This window comes from Schistocerca americana, chromosome 5 (assembly GCF_021461395.2).
Source record: "Schistocerca americana isolate TAMUIC-IGC-003095 chromosome 5, iqSchAmer2.1, whole genome shotgun sequence".
Taxonomy (NCBI): domain Eukaryota; kingdom Metazoa; phylum Arthropoda; class Insecta; order Orthoptera; family Acrididae; genus Schistocerca; species Schistocerca americana.
The window spans coordinates 563,076,594-563,099,443 of record NC_060123.1 but is presented as its reverse complement, the minus strand read 5'-3'; the positions used below and the strand labels follow the sequence as shown (position 1 = coordinate 563,099,443).

Genomic DNA, 22,850 nt, shown 5'->3' with positions numbered 1-22,850 from the left:
GAGGTAGGCGCTGCGTTTATTCCATATACAGGCGCAGTCTCGGGGAAAATAGTCCGCATTTTGAAGAAACGCCGGGTCGGAACTGTGTTTTGTCCTCCGAATAAAACTCATGGACTGGTGGGGAGCGCCAAAGATGACCTCGGTTTGAGGAAAGCCGGTATGTACCAGATTCCGTGTCAGTGTGGCAAGTCGTATATTGGCCAGACGAGGCGTACCGTCGAGGATCGATGCCGTGAACACGAGAGGCACAATCGACTGATGTATCCGAGCAAGTCGGCGGTTGCTGAACATTGTTTGTCGGAAAATCACGCTATGGTGTATGAACGCACGAGGATTCTGGTACAGCCGTCGAGATACTGGAACAGCGTTGTTAGAGAGGCCATTGAAATTCGCACCAACGACGACCTCATAAACCGTGACTGTGGCTATAATCTTAGCAAGGCTTGGGAACCAGCGATTGGGCTAATCAAGAGTAATTCGCGTATAGTTGTGACGACCACGGCGGACAGAGCCATCACACCGATGTCATCTCAGACGCCGTCGCAATCTGTTCCACCGCGCGACCATGGCGCGGGGCGCGGACGGAGTGCGCCGCGGGCGGAGGGTATTTAAATCGGCCGCCACCGCCACCGAACCCAATTCCCCCTGAGTAGCCATAGCGTGCGGATCTCCGTACCGGCACGTTCACAGGAGCTCAGTCCGTCAGTTCACCTGACGATGGCGACATGTATGATCGCCGAAATATTGTGCCCATTGGACACTGCAGACCGGCAGTACACCCGTGGATATTTTGATTAATAAAGTTTCTATTCTATTGTACTGCACAAATCACTTGCAGTTGAAACTTCCTGGCAGATTAAAACTGTGTGCCCGACCGAGACTCGAACTCGGGACCTTTGCCTTTCGCGGGCAAGTGCTCTACCAACTGAGCTACCGAAGCACGACTCACGCCCGGTACTCACAGCTTTACTTCTGCCAGTACCTCGTCTCCTACCTTCCAAACTTTACAGAAGCTCTCCTGCAAACCTAGCAGAACTGGAAACATCCCCCAGGCTGTGGCTAAGCCATGTCTCCGCAATATCCTTTCTTTCAGGAGTGCTAGTTCTGCTTGGTTCGCAGGAGAGCTTCTGTAAAGTTTGGAAGGTAGGAGACGAGGTACTGGCAGAAGTAAAGCTGTGAGTACCGGGCGTGAGTCGTGCTTCGGTAGCTCAGTTGGTAGAGCACTTGCCCGCGAAAGGCAAAGGTCCTGAGTTCGAGTCTCGGTCGGGCACACAGTTTTAATCTGCCAGGAAGTTTCATATCAGCGCACACTCCGCTGCAGAGTGAAAATCTCATTCTGGCGCTTGCAGTTGATTTCTCTTCTTCTGTCGGTGGCGTTTCTGTACTGATGTTGCTGTGACTGCAGAAGGGCTTGCAGTAGTTTCCTCTTCTTCTGTTGGTGGTGTTTCAGTCTGAGTGTTGTTGTTGAGTGCAGATGGGTATGCAGTGACATGTTTCCTTGTTTTGAAACATTTGAAAACACGTTTCCTAACAGTATCCACATCAAATAGCTAGAAAAATGTTCTGTAACATGTTTCAAGCTCAGTGTCGACGCGTCATAGAGTACAGCTTCAATTGTTGCAGGTAAAACGAGCAGCAGCAATGATATATTCTTGCTTGTCACAATTATTTGGGTGTTAATTTTCGGATACGCCGCGATTCCCGATGGCGTAGTAAGCCATCAACCTAAGCATACAGGTAAACTGCTGTGGGTGGAACATGGGCAATCATATTTATACAGTGATCTATGTGAGTATGGAGATCACTGTGTTCATAGTATTGCTTTTCACCAATACTTTGTAGTTAGTTTGGAATATGTCGCGATTTTCGAGGGTCTAGTCAGGTAGGAACATAAGAACACAACTTAAATAGTGACAAATATTTACCTGCGATCGAAACAATGGTTTCGTAATTTTGTCGGTCACACACGATCGGAGAGACGTCACGTGACCATTATCAGATTTCAGCCAAGTGCCAGGCGTATGTCCGAATTTTAGTCATTCGTCGATATGCGTCCCTCTCTCAATAGGAATGGTATTGCTTCTTTTTTCTCACGCCGCCAGCGCTGCAGATCATCATTCATGTGTGTGTTGTAGAGATGGGCAGACTGAAACACGTAACTGTTTCGAAACAAATGAAACAGTACAATGTAATGTTTCGAAACAGTGAAACAGTTTGTTTTTTGTAATCTAATAAACTTACACGTTTTATCATCTTGAATGTCTACTGTATAAGTATGTCCATATAAACACAAATGAGGTGCGAAAGCGTTAATCATGTCGCAGAAAGTATGAAACTATCACTTAGGCGTCTTGGCAGTTTCGTATTTCCTGCAGCAAATGCGCTGCTTTCGTGTCGTGCGACTTTCATACTTTTCAATTGGCTGAGAACAGCCATAGCTGAAGACAGAAGAACCACCACGAACGAAACTGGAAGTGGGAGCAAACTGCAGAAACAATGGATATGCTACTGGGATTCCCACATTCCGTTAGTATGGGTAATATACCCATCCTGCTAATTTCCATGCACACAAAGGGAATCATTGTGGATAATAGGCACAGTGACTATAGGATCACAAATAACGCCAAATAATTCGAAGAAACAACAAAATATAACGGAAAAAAATTTTGTCTTGTAAGGTGTTTCGAACCGTTACTATAAATTCACCATGCCTCCCAGCCCTTCCCGCTCACCAATACACTATCAGTGATACGTCAAACAGATTGCTTGCAATTATACCTACATCAAATTTATGTATATGTCTAATAACTGTCATTCTACGCCTTTTGTTATTCAAAATGTTGTAGCCTTACTTGTGTTTCTTAATATGATTACTGTACATGAACAGAGAAGCGTATGTTATAAAAAAGTGTAATTTAACTGAATGAGATCACACATTTATTATTTTGAATGTGAATAGTATGCATTGTTTTATTGTTTGGTTAGTGATTATAAAGCAGATGTTACGCCATTTCGGAATAGGACAGTCAGCTAGAAACGAAGCTTTATTTTCGGATATCTTAAGCTTCATGCTATTGCTTGTCAAAAAGATTTCGACACTCTTGAAAGTTGATGTGTTTTCAGTACCTGGGCCGAGCCCGAATCTCGTCCGTCACAGAGCGGAATAAAACATCACTGTTTCGATACAATTAGTCCGTTCCAATCACAGGTGGACTGAAACAGCCTTATTTTGAAACAACGATACAGTTCCTGTGTCTGGCTCGAGATCGAATCTGGTCCGGTTATCCGAGACAGGGGCGGAATGAAACACCACTGTTTCGAAACAATGAACCGCAGCCGTTCCGAAACACTGAAACCACAGTCTAACATGTTAGACTGTGCTGAAACAGTTCCTCATATCGATACACTTTTATCGAAACAAGGAAACAGTGGCCATTGGCCAAGTCTAGTGTGTTGAATGTTTGAAAGTCGGCGCGCAAACATAGTGTCAGACGATTTGTTTTGTTGTGTTAAGGACTGTTGAGTAGCCGAATGAAACAAATACGAATTTTATGAATTTACTAGGCACATCTACTACAATTTTTTTTAAAATATAGAACATTATATACCCAAAGAGGACGTTCTTGCTGTTTCTGTCGTATTCGAAGATCGACGTTAATTTGCAATTAGGATTTGTAATTCAGAAAATTCATTCAAAATCAGTATGGAAACCGTTCTGCCTCACGTTCCAATGACAGTGGAAGTGTTGTCGCTTGTTAATGATCTAGATAATTGGTCTAACGTCAATGTCAGAGTTATTGGACGTTTTGTGAGGACTGTAAATGGACTGTACTGTTTAGAAAGTGTGTTAGAGCCGGATGGGCCGTACAGAATAAACCTGAATGTAGAACTTTTGCCAAAATATCCACTGATAAACGATGTAATTCAAGTTTTTGGTGAATTACGGTCGACGACGCATGTATTCCTGGTTGCGAAGTTCTTCAGGTATATGAACATTGTTGACTTGGAGAAATATATAGATAGTCTACAATGTCAGTCGAACTTCGTGCCACATTTTATAAAAAAGTAATGTCTCATGTTTTGGGTTACTATTAAGGTTTCATCATGCGAAGAGAGTTTTTAAAGTGTAATATTAATGTGAGGAGCTAATGAAGTACAGGCTATACACGAGAGCACTCGCACCTGCCAAAAAATTGCATTTTCTGTTATCCTTAAGTTGTTTCTTGGTAATTTATCTCGTACATGTGTTTTCCTGTCATAATAATGTGAGGAGAGCAGCAATGTATATTAGTCTGATTGTTTCCATAGGATAATAAACTTGAATAAGAAATACACAATAGAGATTCCTGTGAAACCTGTATATGAAAGTAATTTATGCCCCTTAGTATGGATCATAAGTTTATTGATTGATTGTGTGACACTTTTTGTATCCTCTTATCATGTGTGGAAATTCAGTAATACTGTAAGTTAAGATCATTAATCAGTTTCAACAATTTTTCCTGTGCATTTCTCTGTGATGAGTATGTTAGTTACATAGTGAAAAAGGGAGTTAGTTTGTCACGTTGCTTACTAGTTTTCATTCTACCTAACCAGAAGGGGAAAAAATGATTCATTAAGAGACCCAGAGATTTTACTCTGCAGAATGGGGAATAATCACTATGCTAGGTGGATCAAGGTATTCATATTGGGTCCACTCTTTTTCTTATTTATAGATGATCTGCCATCATATATCCAAGAAGCAGGAATAATTCTCTTTGCTGGTGATGCAAGTATTGCAATCAAGCCTAATGGAGAATATTGAGCACTTGAATATTTAAATAAAAATTAGTAAGTGGTTTTCTGCAAATGAACTGTTAATGAACTTGGATAACACACAGAAGGTACTTAAAATTCTGTGGCACACAAGGGCTGATCACACCATTTGAAACAATGTGAGATTAAATCAGTATTCTAAATTCTTAGGTGTTTATCGATAAGAACATGAACTGGAAGTCCCATGTTAATGATCTCAAAGAAGCAGCTCTGTAACTTTTGAATTGGAGATAATATTTGATTTTGGAGGTGAAAATCTTAAAAATTTGACATACTTTTCATATTTTAATTGCCAACATTTTATGACACAATGTTGTGGAGTAACTCATCAATGTGTAAACTGTGTAATGACGCAGGTTGGTAGATTTTGGGGAAAGGGGCCAAACAGCAAGATCATTGGTCCCATCAGATTAAGGAAGGGTTGTGAAGAAAGTTGGCCATGACCTTTCGAAGGAACCATCCCGGCATTTCCCTGAAGTGATTTAGGGAAACAAATCAGGAGGGCATGTAATGAGGATTACATTTATTTCCCTACGAAGTTTTTTTTCAACAATCAACCACAGCTCATAGATATAACACTAGAATGAGAAATGATTTACACTAACCATCAGCCATGTGGCATAGAAAAGAGTGAGATATTCAGCATAAAAATCTTTAACAGCCAACCTAGTCATGTAGATAATTTAGTAGAGGATAAAATTAACATCACACAAACTGAAACCTGTTCTTTTATTTATTCTTCCTGGGATCGTATAATGATATGGGATTTGTCAAAATAATACAATGAAAATAAGTATCTCAAAAATACAGGATGTACTAGGAGGAATTATCAGTATTCATGTATGATCATTTGAAACAAAAAATCTAGTAAACATGCACTCTAAAATGCATACCTTAAGACTGAGCACGCCGTCGTCTTAGTTACTGTGAAACATATCTTCTGCTGCAAGCTCTTTGCTTTACATATTTTGGGAGATGGTAGTACAGACCAAAACAAGACAAAAATGTGTAGTAAACGTGGGCTATGAATGCATGTTCAGTAGAAGAGATATTTTGCAGCAGTGAAGATGAACAAGTGCTCATAGCTCTTAATGGTATTCATTTGAAAGCACATGGTTACTAGACTTTTCTGCTTCAAATCACCATTGTTGCACCGAGTGAGGTAGTGCAGTGGTTAGCATACTGGCCTCGGATACAGGAGGATGACGGTTCAAACCCATGTGTGGGCATCCAGTATTGGTTTTCCATGATTTACCTAAATCTCTTATGGCAAATGCTGGGATGGTGCCCTTGAAATAGCACGACTGATTTCCTTCTCCATCTTTCCCTAATATGAGCTTGCACTCTGTCTCTAATGACCTCGTCAATGGGACATTAAACAATAATCTCCTCCTCTTCGTTGCTGCCAGACCTCTGAATATTGACCATTCCGCCTGGGACACCTCTGTATACATACATACAGAATATTTAGTATATTTTATGAGGAGAGGATAGATGATTGGCTGTAGCCTTGATGAAGGAACCATGCTGGCATTTGCCGGAAATGATTTAGAGAAACCTAAGACAGAACAAGCTCTGTCCTCCCAAATTTTAGGGTAGCATCTAAATAACTGCACTGCCTTACTAAGTTGGTCCATATTATACATTGTTGTTTGATTCTCTTCATCATTACACCTACTGGTGGCTCCCGAACCATGTATTTGCTGACTATGCTCCTTGTACTATCTGCAGTACATTTGGAAAACTGACTTTAGGCATGTGAACATACCAATATTCCCCATGCATGTCCTCCCCTCAGCCCACCAGAAAAACTGAGTCAACATGCTCTCACGATGAGTCAAATATTGTACTCAAAAGGATGACACAACATTACTATCATGCACTATAGATCTTAGCACATTATTTTCTTGTAAACTTATTACAGTATTCATAAAATGTGGTTAGAAGGACAACCACAACTGAGGTTCATAGTAGACCCAGGTAAGTAACTGCTTCTGTTGTAAATAGTTTTATTGGTTCAAAATCATGATCAGTTTTGGACCGTATTCCAGTGTTCAAAGGAAAATGAAGAAACTAGAATAAGATATATTATAATACTTAACACATATTTGTTATAATAGTGGGGGGTTCACTGTTCAACTACAAATATGTGGTTGATATGTTCAGATTAGTCAGAATGAAAATGTGGGTGTCATGCCAGATAGCCAAAAACCTAAAAAAAAAGTGAGTAGTCAAAGAGAGAGCAGTATTAAGAGTATGTCACTGACCAATGTAAGATAACATACACCATGAGGTGTGTGTGGCCACTGCACAATGTGAACACCAGGCTGCGGGCAGGTCATAAGCCGCATGTGAAGCTTTGATATAGGGTCATTCCATATCAAATCACCCAATAAAAAATAAAGTTTACACCCACCTCCTTAGATTTTCATGAAATTTGGCTCAAATGGTTCCAATACCATCCTGACAACACCTGCAATTTTTTTTGCTGTATCTCTTACAGTTTTTTTTATATAAATTTTTAAAGTTTTTATGTTTTGCGTTTTCTGAACCTTCGGAAATGGTCAGTTTAATTTGTATTCAAAACTTTAAATTTGCTTATCTTAAAAACTATTTTAGATAACATCTTGAATTTTTGCAGCAAGTTTATTTATTATACATATTTGAAGATAAAAATGATGCTATCAAAATATATTAATATTTTCTATGAAAAAAAAAATATATATATATATATATGTATTTTTTTTCTTTTTTTTAACGGATGTTTTGTTTTATAAGAATTGCAATATCTCGAGTCTCAGACCTGATAGAATGCTCAAATTTGTTTTAATTTACTCTTAAACATATAGGCTACTTGATAAAAATAATGATAGCTTTTTAACATGTTTCTTAATTATAGTAGATTACATTAGAATTATGTACAAAGATAGTATACTTACGACACTTATGTATAACCCAACTGATTGCTTGAAACATTGAATTTTTTGAGTAATTTTGTCTTTTTAATAAACATTAATGCTGATTCAAACTGTTTTTCCACTTCATCCAAGAGCTTTCAGTTCTTTTGATACAGTCTTTTTTGAAGTAATACATTCTCCCAGTGCTGCTTGATTGAGGTGCGTCTACTACACAGACTATGTGCTCCAAAGGCACTATGCAGGAATCTTCTCTTTCAGGCCAATAAAATGATGCACCGGGTCCTGAAGGATGTAGAAATAGAATTTCTTTATCTTCTTCATCATTGAATATTGTTTTTACCAGTCCAAAGTACCAGTTACCATCATAATTTGCAGCCACATAGCAATTTATGGATGGTTCAACACGAACCCAATCAGAAGAAGAATGGAAAGAAAAGACTAAGGAGGGTTTTACACTATCTGTAGTCCTTCTAATTTCAAGGTTGTTTGTTGGAAGTGGTTTGAAGTTATGAAAACTTCTAGTTCCAGGAATGGTTCGGGTTGCTGAAAAACGTTTTTCTAGTTTTAACCATAGCAAGTCAGCTTCTGTTTTGTCAATAAAGTGAAAATGAATGTTTTCAATATTTTTTTCACAAAACTTATGCACATCGATTGCTGTCATTATTTGTTCTTTGTCTGAAAGCTGTAGACTGGCTTTCCTTAAAATTCTTTTAATAGTTCCTCCTAGGCCATCACAAATTGGCTTCCCATGACTTGTTGCAAAAAAAGAGTGTTGGGCCTTCAAATTAAAGTCTCTCAAGTGTTCAGTCAAATTTTTAAAACTGTTTCTATTTTTGTACTGCCCAGCACAACCATCTGTAAAGTAGTGAACTGAGTCAATGTCAGTATGATGTAATGACAGCCACTTTGTAATTTCTTTTTGTACAAAGTTAACAAAACCAGTGTCATGTTCTTGGTCATCACTAATAAAACAGTGGTTGGAAACAAAAACATCGTTTTCCTCATTTCTTAGAAAAACTCCAACTGGGTGTAGAGTACAACCACCTCTATTCCAGTGGTAACTTTGGATCTCATTTTGTATAACAAAGGAATAATTTTCACTGAAATCCATCACAATAATTGCTGTTTTGGGTGGTGGGTCTTCTTTCAATCTTTTAAAGGCTGCTGATTGGGATTTTGCTATAAACGAGTGTGGGGTGAGCTTTTCCAATGACCTAACCAATAAAGAAATGTAGTCTTCAACACTGATAGACTGTTTGATCATTTCTGCCCTGTCTGTGTTAACCCACTGACTGATTACAATTTCTTCTTCTAAATCATAATCTTCACTTAGTTTTTCAGTTAAGCACTCTGTTAGTGCAGTATTTGCAGGACAGCTGTTGCAATGATGTAGCATGCAGTTTTGGTTTTCTGTGTTGCACACAAGCATCTTAATTAGGTCTTTATAAGATTCTTCAATTTTCACAGCATCCAGTAATAGTGTAACATTCTGGTGGATACTGCATACACATACAGTGTGTGTGCCTGCAGCACCAGCAAGGATACACCATTTAGGTCTCAAGAAACAAAATTTTGAAAATCCTACTTCTACCTCGGGATTCTCCCATTTGAAAGAATAATAGAGTTCTCTCAAGTTACACAAAATGAGTCTTTTTTGCATGTACACATTTTTTTGAACACTTACTTTGTCTTTTGTTCCAGGTAGCACTCTGGAACTTTCATCCTTTTCATAACAATCTGTTACAAGTCTTACTGTATTTTCAGAAGGAGTTTTACCTTTTTTTGGACCAGGAGTTTCCAAAATACCCTTTTCAGATTTTAGCTTTCTAGCTTGTCGCACCATGTACTCACTTACATTAAATTCTTTCATCACTTTATTTCGAGTCCAAGAATCTGGAGCCAAGGTCAGAATCTGAATTTTTCTAGACCTCCCAACAGATGAAATCTTCTCTTTCATAAGAGAAATCATTACATCAAAATCCTTTGCTTTCTCAACCACACTTTTATCTTCTTCGTCATCATCAGAACTTGGTGCATCATATTTTAATGCTTTTGAAACCGCCTTTTTTGCAGTCTTTTCAATACTGCTAACCTTCCTTTTAAAATAAGACCCTTTACTTTGTTCTGACAAGCCATGAAGCTTTATCGGTGTTAAACCTAAATAATCAAGAGCAATGTTTGTTTGTACGAGAGATTCATTTCTGGATTCCAATGATTCTAATTCAACCATGACTTCATCATCTGTTTCACTTTCATTGACTTCAACTCTTAATTTTTCCTCACAAAAGTTACGGCATGTTGAGCAAAGCTTTTGTCCAGGTATTATGCTAATATTTTTTGTCAGTAATTGTTTAGAAAGATCCAAGCCTACACTTCTCAACGATTTTTTGATGGGCTTTTTGTGTTTTTTTAGTGGGTCTACACATGTTGTTTGATACTTTTCAAAAACATTTAAAAAGTAGTAGCTGTGGTGTGAACATATATTCTTAAATTCACACAGATTAATTCCAGATCGTAAGTGGATCAAATCTTTTTCTTCCTCACTCAATTCTGATACCGGTTGTAACTTTTTTGAAGGTGTGTAGGTTGTTTGGAAACAGTCAGATTTTTTAAATAACCCTACACTACAGGTTTGAATATCTGACATACTGATTTCACTTTTGGTCTGATTACTGTTCTGGTTACTTTTATAGGATATTGGAAAAGAATCTCTGTAAACTAAGCAACAGTACTTACTGAGAGTTCGAATAAACTTAATAAAGTACTAGCCAAGCACTATTTAACACTGTAATAATTTTGCACTTCAAAACACAGGAGTAACAATACAAAATCCAAGTGTACATTGTTACTCCAAGAAGACAAAAACTTATTTTCGGTGTCTAAGTCACTTGGCATTTTTTATTTTTAAAATCTAATTATTATTATTTTAAAAATTAGATAACTATTAAACAGGTTAAAAAGCCAACATAATTTTTCTTTTATCTAATAGCCTATACAATTAAGAGTATTTTAAAACAAATTTGAGCTTTCTATCAGGTCTGAGACTCTAGATATTGCAGTTTTTGTAAAACTAAACATCCGTTAGCTAAAAAAAAACTTATAAATTTTTTTTCATTTGGAAGAATTTAATATATCTTTATGGTAATTTTTTTTTAACATTTAGATATAATACACAAACTTATTCCAAAATTTCATACTGATATCTTGAGTATTCTTTAATATACAAATTTTTTTAGTTGTGAGGACATGTTTAAGTTACAATTTCCGACTGCTGAAACAAAGCCAAATCTAAAAACTTTAAAAATTTATATAAAAAAAATATAAGAGATAGAGCAAAAAAAAATTACAAGTGCTTTCAGGATGATAAAAGAAGTAATTGTACCAAGTCTCATCAAAATCTGACATGGTTGGTGTCAAGGCCTGGGTGACTTGACATGGAATGACCCTATAGAATGATGCAATGGTTGCAGGCAGCCGCGGACAAAAGCTAGCAACCGTCATATTGCGAAGGAAAGTGAAGCTGTCTTGAGGCAAACAGTGTTGGTGGTGACTGACTAGCCTGAACATTAACAAACTGTGAAAGTAATATATAAGTAAATAGAAGATGGTTAAATGTACATCATCACAATATTAAAATAAAGTGAAAGTTATGTATTTGGCATAAATAGTTAGTGTGCCCACCTATAAGTTAAAAACAATATAAAAGATAAAATTCAGAAATTTAAAAAAATATAAAAAAGCCACGAGTGAACCATTAGGGGAAAGCTGGATAAAAATTAGATAAACATTGCAACATTAAGTATCCACAAAGGAAAAATGGTATCAATTAGATGACTAAAATTAAAGGGATAAAAAGAGAAATACAAATCGTTTGAGAGGAAAGTCTGAGGGTAATATTGGTGAAGCTTGAGCACTATCTCAAAAAGGAATAATTACTTAAAAGATGTGTGGTTTACTCATTAATTTTAGATGAAGAGTTCTTACTTAAGCATGCATAATTTCTATTTCCTCTAATAAATAAGGACACAGCCTTTATGCTGATGAAGGATACTCAAATTAGTCTGCCACAATATAAGCTTTCGGTCAACAAGGCCTTTGTAAAAAATAGACGAAACACACTCACACAAAAACTGCAGCCTCTGGCAGCTGAAGCCACACTGGAAGCAGCATGCAGTGCATGATGAGAGTGGCAGCTGGGTGGGGGTAAGGAGGAGGCTGGGGTGGGGAGGGAGAGGGATAGAAAAGGATAGGATTGGGTAACTGGAGAGCTACTGGGGAGAGTGCAAGGACAAGCCAGAGGGGGTAGGGCATACAGGTGCAGTTGGGAGGTTGATGGAGGGCGGGGGAGAGGTTGGGGGGGGGGGGGGGTAGCGGAAAAGGAGAGAAGTAAAAAGAGTGGGTACGTTGGTGGAATGGGGGCTGTGTAGTACTGGAATGGGAGCAGGGAAAGGGCTGGATGCGTGTGGAAAATGACTAACGAAGGTTGAAGCCAGGAGGGTTATGGGAATGTAGTGTATATTACAGGGAGAGTTCCCACCTGCACAATTCAGGAAATCTGGTGTTGGTGGAAAGGATCCATATGGCACAGGCTGTGAAGCAGTCATTGAAATGAAGGATGTGTTGGGCAGCATGCTCAGCAACAGGGCTGTACACTTGTTTCTTGGCCACATTTTGTTGGTGCCATTCATGCGGACAGACAGTGTGTTTGTCGTCATGCCTACGTAGAATGCAGCACAGTGGTTGCATCTTAGCTTGTAAATTTCATAACTGGTTTCACAGGTCGTCCTGCCTTTCATTGGATAGGTGATTTTTGTGACCGGACTGAAGTGGGTGGTGGTGGGAGGATGTATGGGACAGGTCTTGCATCTAGGTCTATTACAGGAAAATGAGCCATGAGGTAAGGGGCTGGGAGCCAGGGTTGTGTGGGGATGGATGAGTATATTTTATAGGTTCGGTGGACGGCAAAGTACAACTGTGGGAGGGGTGGGAAGGATAGTGGGCAGGACATTTCTTGTTTTAGGGTGGCGAGAGGTAGTTGGCACCCCAGTGGAGAATGTAATTAAGTTGCTCCAGTCCTGGGTGGTACTGAGTTAATAGGGGAATGTTCCTCTGTGGCCGGATGGTGAGACTTTGGGAGTTTGTGGGAGACTGGAAAGGTATGGCATGGATTTGTTTTTGTACAAGTTTGGAGGGATAATTATGGTCTGTGAAGGCCTCAGTGAGACCCTCGGTATATTTTGAGAGGGACCGCTCATCACTGCAGATTTGACGACCATGGGTGGCTATGCTGTATGGAAGGGACTTCTTGGTATGGAATGAGTGGCAGCTGTCGAAGTGGAGGTATTGCATGTGATTAGTAGGTTTGATATGGACAGAGGTACTGTTGTAGCTATCCTTGATGTGGAGGTCAACATCTAGGAAGATGGTTTATTGGGTTGGGTAGAATCAGGTGAAGCGAATGTGGGAGAAGCTGTTGAAGTTAAGGCCTTGTTGGCCAGAAGCTTATATTACGACAGTCTTTTTGATGTGCCTATCTGCGACTCCGCATCTCTGCTCTGTGGTGAGTAGCAGCTTTCTTTTTCATAATATTGTTACATTCCATCCTCTATTTTCCATTGTATGATACTCAGATTAGTATTTGTGTCACCAATAGAGTGCCCATTAGCTTTCAGATGACTAGGTAAAGTAGATGATGTTCTTTGTATTGGATGTGAAAAGTGTGCCCTGTCTGACTGATGTAGAGGCATTGGCAATCATTACACTTAATTTGATAAATGCCTGAGACCATGTGGCAGTTGTGGATTCTAGCTTAATGGTGCCTATACTGAAGACTAGTTCTTCTTGGTATAAAAAAATGCCATCTTTTGAACCATTAGCCAACCTTATCTGAAATACCAAATATGGTGTTTTATTGTCTGAATTACACAGGATGTCTTCATTGATGAGTGTCAAGGTAATCCCATAGTGGTTACTCTGAAATCCGTTACGTTGCATTTGCTGGATAAGGGTGTCCAGACTTGCATATGATTGGTATGTGCTTAGAATACTTATTGCTACACGTATATGTGGACTGGAATCTAACATGACATTAACTGTCTACATCTTTTCTCAATGCCTTCATTTTCAAATTTTTCTCTTCTTAACACACTGTGATCAAAATTTTTCTCCATGGGAGCTGAAATAGAATTAAGTTTCGAACATATCAAAAACTCCGCTACTTTTTCAAGGTAGGTATTTTGACAAATAGTAACAGTGCGATCCCTTAAATTTTGAACAATATTCATTCCCAAATAAATCCTTCGTTTTAAAGTTATCACTTAATAACAGTTTTAAATTGTTAATTTCACTCTCAGAAGTTGGCGCTATCAGCAGGTCATCAGTGTATACAAGTACTTTTTTTACATACATACAAGGAATGCTCAAAATCACTTCTTGCAAATCCTAAGCCAGTTATTACTGTGTAGAATTCCAATTCCTTTAAACCATACAGTCATTCTAAGGTACAAACTTGACCATTCATTTAATGCAACATCCAGTAGGTAATTTAATATAAAAGTCTCCAACTCTCTCTCCATAGAGAAAATGCCTACAAACATTCAGTTGCTGGATGGGAAAGTTATTCTCATTAAAAAAAAAAAAAGAAAGATTGACCGAAGTTAATTTTGCTATTGGACAGTATGTTTCTGAATAAGTCAACCATCTGCCATGCACCTCACGGTGGTTTGCAGAGTATAGATGTAGATGTTGTAAACCTTTAGCTACAAGACCAGCTTTGCAATAAACAGCATTACTTTCCTCAACTCTTATCTGACTAAAAACCCACTTTGTGTCTGTTTGTAGCTTTCTTATTATGGCATCTTTCCAGTTTTCAGCATCAGTAAAAAAATCACTTTAGTGTAGGTTTTGGAGTTGTCATTCACTGCAGTCAACTGGCCCAACTTGTAATCCTCTTAAGTAATTTGGTCTCAGATTTTATGTCCTCACATCCTTATCATCTACATCTTCCTCTGCATCTTCAAACGAAACTTCTCTGTATTCACTGATTTCTTGTTCTTATTTAAGCTGACTTCTACAGCCTCAATCTTTATTTCTTCTGTCTGCCCATGTAATTATGAAATTTTAGCCACATTCTCTTCATCACAACAAGTAGTATCTGATTCTATTAGGTCAGTTCTCTTCTCCCTTTCAGATGCTGCTTGTGGCAAGAAAACTACATCTTGTTGCACCTCAATTTCCTTTTTGGGAAGTGTACAGATTCTGAACCCTTCACATCATTATCATGACCTATAAATAAACATATCTACTTTTGGGGGTTAATTTTATTATATTTATTCTTTTTTTTAGGACAGACAGATGAAAACATAATATTTTTAAATCTAATAAGGATAATTCCCTGCCATACAAGTACAAGGCTTCAAAAAGAGTTCTACCTCTGACAGGACTTGGACCAGTTCACCTTATTGTGTAAGCCTGTTTGTTAACTGCTTCAACCAGAAATTTTTGGGCGTTCCTGAAATCATTGAACAAGCACCTTCAATCAAGGTGCACTTTCCCTTTCAACTCTTCCAGTTTGCTGTGATGTGTACACAGTGCTTCTTTCATGGCTTATGCCATTCTCACTCAAAAATGTACCTAAGTCAGTATTCATGAACTCCAGTCTATGATCACTCCTTAGAACTTTAATTTTGATACTAGTTTCGCTCTCAGATTTTGCAGTAGAATTCTTGATCAGGCCTTTGACTTCGCCCTTCTGTTTCATAAAGAATACTTTGTGATTACACAAGTAGTTCTCCTTCAAAAACAAAAAATATCTCACTCGTCCAAGAGAATGCGTTTCCATCATCCACAGACACCTGCATGACCCAGTTCAAGTGGGGCGTTAGCTCATGATGAACCAACAGGGAAAGGCAAATGATGATGTTTACCCACCAAACACTCTCCACAAGTGACAAATTAATAAACAAACTCCACTCGTTTACGTGACAAGAACTCTCTCACACGTGTTACGTTGTGATAGCACAATTTTTTATGCCAAACACTCAAGTTTTCAATACGCTGAGACAAATTTACCAGACCACTACCAGTACTGACTGATGAAAGCTGCCTAGTGTCATTACTCTCGCCATAGAGAGGGTTTTATCTGTACACACCAGAGTAACCATTGACAGTTCTGATTTGCATTCTGTTTAGGAAAAACAACATACATGCTATTGAAACTTTTGGATAATGCACGAATTTTATCTTTACTGTTCAAGAATGCACATTGTTCCTTGTTTTACAGTAAACACATACCTTTGTCCAACACAGTTCCTACTGGAAACAGATTGAATTTCAATTCGGTCACAAAAAGCACTCCACTAAGTACTGTTTTGATAAATTTAACCCCTTTCCGTGCATACAGTTTCACAGTACCGCACATCAAGTTTACCGTCACCCACAGGAACTTACATGGAGTTCTGCACACTGTCCACTTTCTTAAACAATTCTCCCTTATTGCACATATGCTCACTAGCACCCGTATCCATGAACCAGTAATCTTCTAGGTCAACTCCTTACCTCATACACATAAAGGCATTTACATTCTGAGCCCTTTTACCTTCCTTGGACTTCAACAACCTGCAATCTGACTCCAGATGACCTCTTTTATGACATCTGCAACTTCTCTTTTCGCTTTATTTTTGCAATCCTTTATAAAATGGCCCTCCTTACAAGAATCATAACAGGTAATTTTTTGCTGCTTGCTTACACTGACCAAAGCTACCTCCAGCTGATCATAATTTCTCTGTTCCTCAATAAGCAATTTGAAGTTAAGTGTTAAATGTTTGCTTCTCAAAGAGGACAGACTTCCATGTTGCATGGAAAGGAAACATTTATATCTCTCTGGCAATGGCATCAACATCTTGGTTATCACCATTTTCTCTGAAAGTGATTCACCTGCTTGCTTCAATTTAGTGTTGACTTCTATTTTTGACATAACTGTAACCACCGACTCATTACCAGACTGGTGCAAGAGCAACTTTTGCTGAAGTAGGTGAATGCTCACTGCAGAGACTTCCTCATACACAGTCTTCAGTTTAGTCCGCATGCCAGCTGACATCATGCATGAAAGTAGATGAGTGAGTGGCACTACCTCCATCTGCGTCACAATAAGTTCGTATGCTTTTGCGTCCTTTTCCATCTATGGTTTTTCTGCAGCTTCTTTCTTTTTCTGAAGATTAATAGTTACGCCACTGACAATATCTAAAAAGCCCTTTCCTCTGAATATCACTTCCATTTGGAATAGCCACACTGTCCAGTTGTCCCTTCAAGACAACTTCAAACACTGATGCATAGACTGTTCCGTTGAGCCATGCCAACACTACCCTGCTAACTTCATATTTGATGTTACTCGTGACATCACCAAAAAACCCTGTCACTACTATGAAAAACAGACCTTTGTATCTGGGCCAATAACCTGTAGTGAGATGCAGTAAATGAAGCTTTATTATAAGTTTGTATGTACAGAGTTCATTTAAATATATAATAGTTTGCACTCAATAGCAGATGACAATAATGCACACAGTGGACAAAAAATAAAAAATTCTTAAAAACAGAAGTTAACACAAACCAAAGGAACATTAATAGTACCTCACATTGATCATGAACGCAATTCAAGATGAATTGAATTTGAATTTCGATGCATTTAGTACAAGTCCTCACTTATCCCTATTCGACAACATGTATCCAAATTTCAGTAATGTTTTAGGAAACAAGAAAGACCATTTTGAAACCAAGCACTATAGTAATATGTTATACAGAAGTGTCTCTCTTCTAAAATCACCCTATGATCTGGGTGCAGTACTTGTTTTTTCAGTAACTTCATGCTATGATAACAATGTACATGACATTAACTGGCTGTGTAACAAGCATGACAAATAGCATAGCAAGACACTGTTGTACCACCTATTGTGTAATTTGGGGACAATAATGAAAATTTCACACGTTTTCATGTTCCACGACATTTTCTCAAACACAAACAGCCGACTGTTCTGATCCGAAATGGAGTTCAAAAAATTTTGTTGTTAAATGATTGTGATATAGAAACTAACTCATGGCCAGTCTAACTACAAGAGAAGAAAGAAATGATTGCTGGTATCAGCCGTACTATTACTTGCATTACAACAACTTGACCATGTTATGGGTAATGCATAAACAAAAAATAACAATCAAACGATATACGATGCTACAGTCCAAACTGCAGCAGACAATGTTACCAATCTACAGCTTGTAATAAATAAGCATCACTAAACGGGCACAGTACAACACATTATAAGCTTTAACTGAGATCAAATGGTGGGGGGAGGGGGGGGGGCGGCAACTCCCTGTTGCAAGCTAGTAAACAGAACCATAATAAACCAGGTAATAATCAGACAGTTCCTGTATTCTTATTAAGGTACAACAAAAACTAGGATCTTTGTGGCAAGTTAAGAGAAGAAAACAAAATGTCATGATCCAAAGAATTAAGTGATACAAGCCACAGCACAAGCTATTGTGGGTGGTGTACCAACCGCAGTTGTTATAGATACAAGAGCAGCAGTATGTACTGTATCATACAATTTGTATAAAAGAATGAAGGAACTAGCCCCTACTCCATATTTTTCCTGTCCAGAAATGCCGAAACATGAGTGCTGTTGGTGTTAGGATGCAGGGTTTGTGACAATTGAGCTGGGTAATGAAGCGATAGAGTGCCTGTTTCTGGTAATCGATCATTTAGTTACTGACTGCCTGATAGCACAGATTTTCTGAGAGAGAAAGATGCAATAATTGATCTCTCCTTAGGAAAATGTTTCTTGAAGCACAATGTCGACAAGATTGAAGTAATTCTGGACACAAAAATAGTTAAATATTGCCAGAGGTAGTATATAATTCTTAGGCAATGACAACAGTTATAATGTCAGTCGCCCCATTCTCAATAATGAAACATCAGACTTAAAGGAACTCATAGGCAATAAAGTGATAGAATCTACAGCAATTACAAAGGAAAAACTACGTAAGTTACATGATCTACTGCTACAATATTTATAGTTATTTACACAAAAACCGGGTGTTATTAAAACCTGCATTTAAAATAGGGAAGTTTGCCCCCATGATATATTTTGCCACATGTATATGATCTCCTGGGCAAAGTGAGCAGCAGTGGGAGAGGAGATCAAGTAGATGTTAGAATGGAAAATAATTGAAACATCTATGTCACCATACTGCAGTTCAGTGTTAGCAGTAACCAAGTCTAATGGAAGTATTTGTCTCATGTTAGATGCATAAGCCATAAATAAAATAATTGCACCTCTATGCGCAAGAGCTGAAAACCTTGATGAGCAGTTATAAAAATTCCATGGTGTCATATACTTTCCAAGTAGTGATTTAAAAAGTTCATACAGGCAGGTTAAATTAACACCAGAAGCATACACTCTTTTGTCATAGTAGAAATTATCAGTTTTGCATGCTACCTTAATGTTAGTTCTGGAGTGTCCATCACATGTGTAGACATAGTACAAGGTCTATAACTGTTAAGATCATGTAACACTGTATATTGACAACATTCTCACAGCAAGAGACTCTTGGAAAGAACACTTACTCATTCTAGAAAGAATGCTAGAGAAGTTTTCACAAGCAGAAGTAACAGTAAATTTACAAAAATCTAAGTTTGCAAGAGAGGAGATCAAATTTTTAGAAGCATAATATCTTCCTAAGGGATACAACCAGATCCCGATAAAATTAGTGCTGTCATATTCAAACAGCAAGAAGCAGTAAAAGGCATTCTCAGAACTCTGCTCTTTCTTTCAGTCTTAAATATGGCTGCAAAAGAGCAACTGTGTAATTCAGAACAGATTGAAAAATCAGCCAACCAGTTGCAAATAAAGGTTTATTATCCCTTGACCATGGGTTCGATGTTTGTAAAAATATCTCCTTCAGAGATATTTGGCTGATTTTTCAATCTATTCTTTCTTTCGTTCTTTCATTCCAAACAAATTGTTAAGTACCACAGCATTACTAGGTTTCCTTAAGAAGAATGCCTTACAGCTTTGAACACAGGAAATGTACCAATGACTTTAATGCAATCAAAGAAGCATTAGTTAATTCAAGTATCTTATGTCATCTTCATGTGAGCAAATAATTTTGTGCCTCTACAGGTACCTCAAACACAGGTTTACGCTCATGTGTGTTTCAAATTGATCAAGAACACGGTAAGTGTGAAGAACACACTGAATCCTCATTCAGCAACAGAATTAGAAACACGAGCAATATTGAGGGCATTCAAATAGTTCTATTACTACACTTATGGTAAAAATGTAAAGGTATATACTGATCACCAAGCTTTGAGTTTTTGATGTGCAAAGTATTACACCTGCATATAGTGTGTTGGGCATTGTTGTTACAATAATACTCATTTGGAGTAATTCAGGTAGCAGAGAAAGCAAACACTGTAGCTGACACATTATCTAAACTGCCACAAGGGTTTATCGAAAATGCAGAAAATCTAAAACAAGTAACAGACTGTAACATATTACTCATGAAAGACAAATGCTACTGAGCATACTATACTGACATGTGCAGAAACAGGAAAGAATTACAAGATGCAAATCGACAGTGGCAGAAGGTGAGTATACGGATAAAACAGAAAACACAGTTAGTATGAAACAATACTACACTTTGCACAGTGATGTACTGTTCTATAGAAGACATCCTAATGCAGACACTTGGTGTGTATACATTCTCTTTGAAAATGTAGATAAACTTATTTTGTGTAGATCATGTCTGCGGAAACTACAGTTCCTGAAAGTGTGCTGTGAAATTATTTTGCTGCTTTCACAATATGTGATGAAAAGTACATTGATTAGTAAGCACTTGGTTCATCTGTCACAAAGCAAAATCCAACAACAAAACTAGTGAGACTGAATTGCACTCAATGTGTCAAGTAAACCACTTGAAATTGTGGCTTTTTATATTACTGATCGACATCCAACAGCCTGTGGAGGTATGAAATATGTTATTGCATTATATTACATTTTTCCAACTTTGTAAAGCTATACACTGCAGTAATTATGAAAAGAATCTTAAATGATTACTTTCTCACAGTATGGAAACCCATGTCACTGCTCATAGACAATGCACCTTACTTCACTGGATAAAAATGGAGATGATTTATGCAAGATAATGGCATACAAATAATTTTAATGTCCTGCTTTAACCCACAAGCAAATCCCCTTAAATGGGTGTTTCATGAATTAAGCAGGTTCATGTGCATTTTCACTTATATCCAACATACACAAAGGATGCAATATCTTGATCTGTTTGCACATGTAGTAAACTATGTTCCTATTTATGACAAACAATAAACTTTCGCAGACTTTATGTTGAATTTCAGAGAAAGCAACTAATGGGTATACCCTCTTCCAAAATTTCCAAGACAAGCAGAATCCTACAAAGGAAGGTAATAACCATGTTCATTGCACTCACACATCGGGCACATCTTACAAAATTGCAGTAAGACAAAAATCTTAATAACACAAAAACATATGAAGTAGGAAATTACATTTCACTCAGGACTCGCTGTAAATCTTCACAGCTCAAATGAAAACAGCAAGTGGGCAACAGTTTATGAAGGACCATATGTCATCACTAGCATTCCTCAAGGTGTGTACCTTCACAAAAATTTGAATAGCTGGGACTGTATTTATCTGTTTGCATATATACACATACATCAATTAGAAGATATGCAGCGGTGCCAACTCACTTTAAGATTTTCTATGTTTGTTATAATGTCTAGTATTTTCGCCTGTATAGATATAAGGTAGTTTCCTCTGAGTGTAAAGGTGCACATCATACTTATACATTGCTGAATACTTTGTATGCTTAATACATTTTAATATTTTGACAGTTCTTTTGTGAAGAACGGAAAAGGTGACTATGAACTGATTAAAAAAACTGCAAAAATAGTAAAATGCAAGAGAATAATAGCTTGTCAATAGATGAAAACATCTATACAGATACACTGCACCGTATGCCACACACGAACTAAACACAACATTATCACACACATGTACATAATGTACTGAGCTATACACAAAGTAAACGTCAGCATTACACTTACACAAAACATGGCTAACCAACACGAAAGAGTGAAATTTTTTAAAGGAACTTTGCAAAAACGTGTGACTCATAATTAGAAAGATATTAATAGATTTCTGTTACAGTAAAAGACAAATTAGTGGTGTGCATCTGATAAACAGTGATAGCTTTGGTGGAGAATTAGTGTGTCATGCATACTCCAGATCCCTGGTGGGGTGCTAAATGAACATTAGGGACAAGTAATAAGCATTCTGCTGGACACTAAGATGTACACTTACTTGGGAAAGAACTGAAGCTGCTTCCTTGAAGAGGGTGTGGTACCAAAAGGGCATTGATAGATTCTCATGCACAGGAATTCACACTGCATCTCCAACACCATTACTCATTGAGAACATTTCACATCATGTAAACGTGGTGTACCATGTCCGATGGTCGCACCTGAACTAAGCCACGGCACACTAGCAGTAAAATTTAATTGCTGCCTGTCGTCTGTGCAGTGCACATTATTAACTATTTGAAATGTACATGTTAATATGTGTACAAGAAAACAAAACTTATAGACACGTTGATATTCATGTAAATTCAACAACCTTTTAACCCTTGTAGATAAGCAATGTGTTATACAAACAAAGAATGAACTTTCAGCTTTGTCTGAATTTTCGTTGTTTCTGTAGTGAACAATGCCCAAGTCTTTACAGTTGACAGACTATGATGAGAAATAAATAGTTTTACATTATAACTGTATGTTGTTATCTATTGTAAAGAACTGAATCTAAAAAATATTTATCTATTATCTATGTATTTCTCTATGTACAGTGTTTTAATTGTATAAACACCATAGAAGTGTGGCCTTCCAACAGACTTATGCCAAAATATGAATGTTTCATAAATCACAGAGCCTCAGCACTGCTGCATGTATACAAGAAGACACTGGGGTGAAAATGAGCAAGACAATACTGTGTACGTGTACCGTGAATGTTCCAAGGAGATAAAAGCAGCTGGCCTGGCACC

General features: G+C 37.7%; 1 protein-coding gene across 1 annotated transcript in view; it reads left to right on the top strand.

The window, feature by feature from the left end:
• The first annotated feature begins 3,443 nt into the window (after positions 1-3,443).
• The window catches only part of LOC124615996, a 31,002-nt gene continuing 11,595 nt past the window's right edge, over positions 3,444-22,850 (top strand). Inside the window, exon 1 of the mRNA XM_047144205.1 lies at positions 3,444-3,984. Within this exon, the coding sequence (XP_047000161.1) occupies positions 3,704-3,984 (281 nt within the window). The 5' untranslated portion in view covers positions 3,444-3,703. The remainder of the gene's footprint in view (positions 3,985-22,850) is intronic.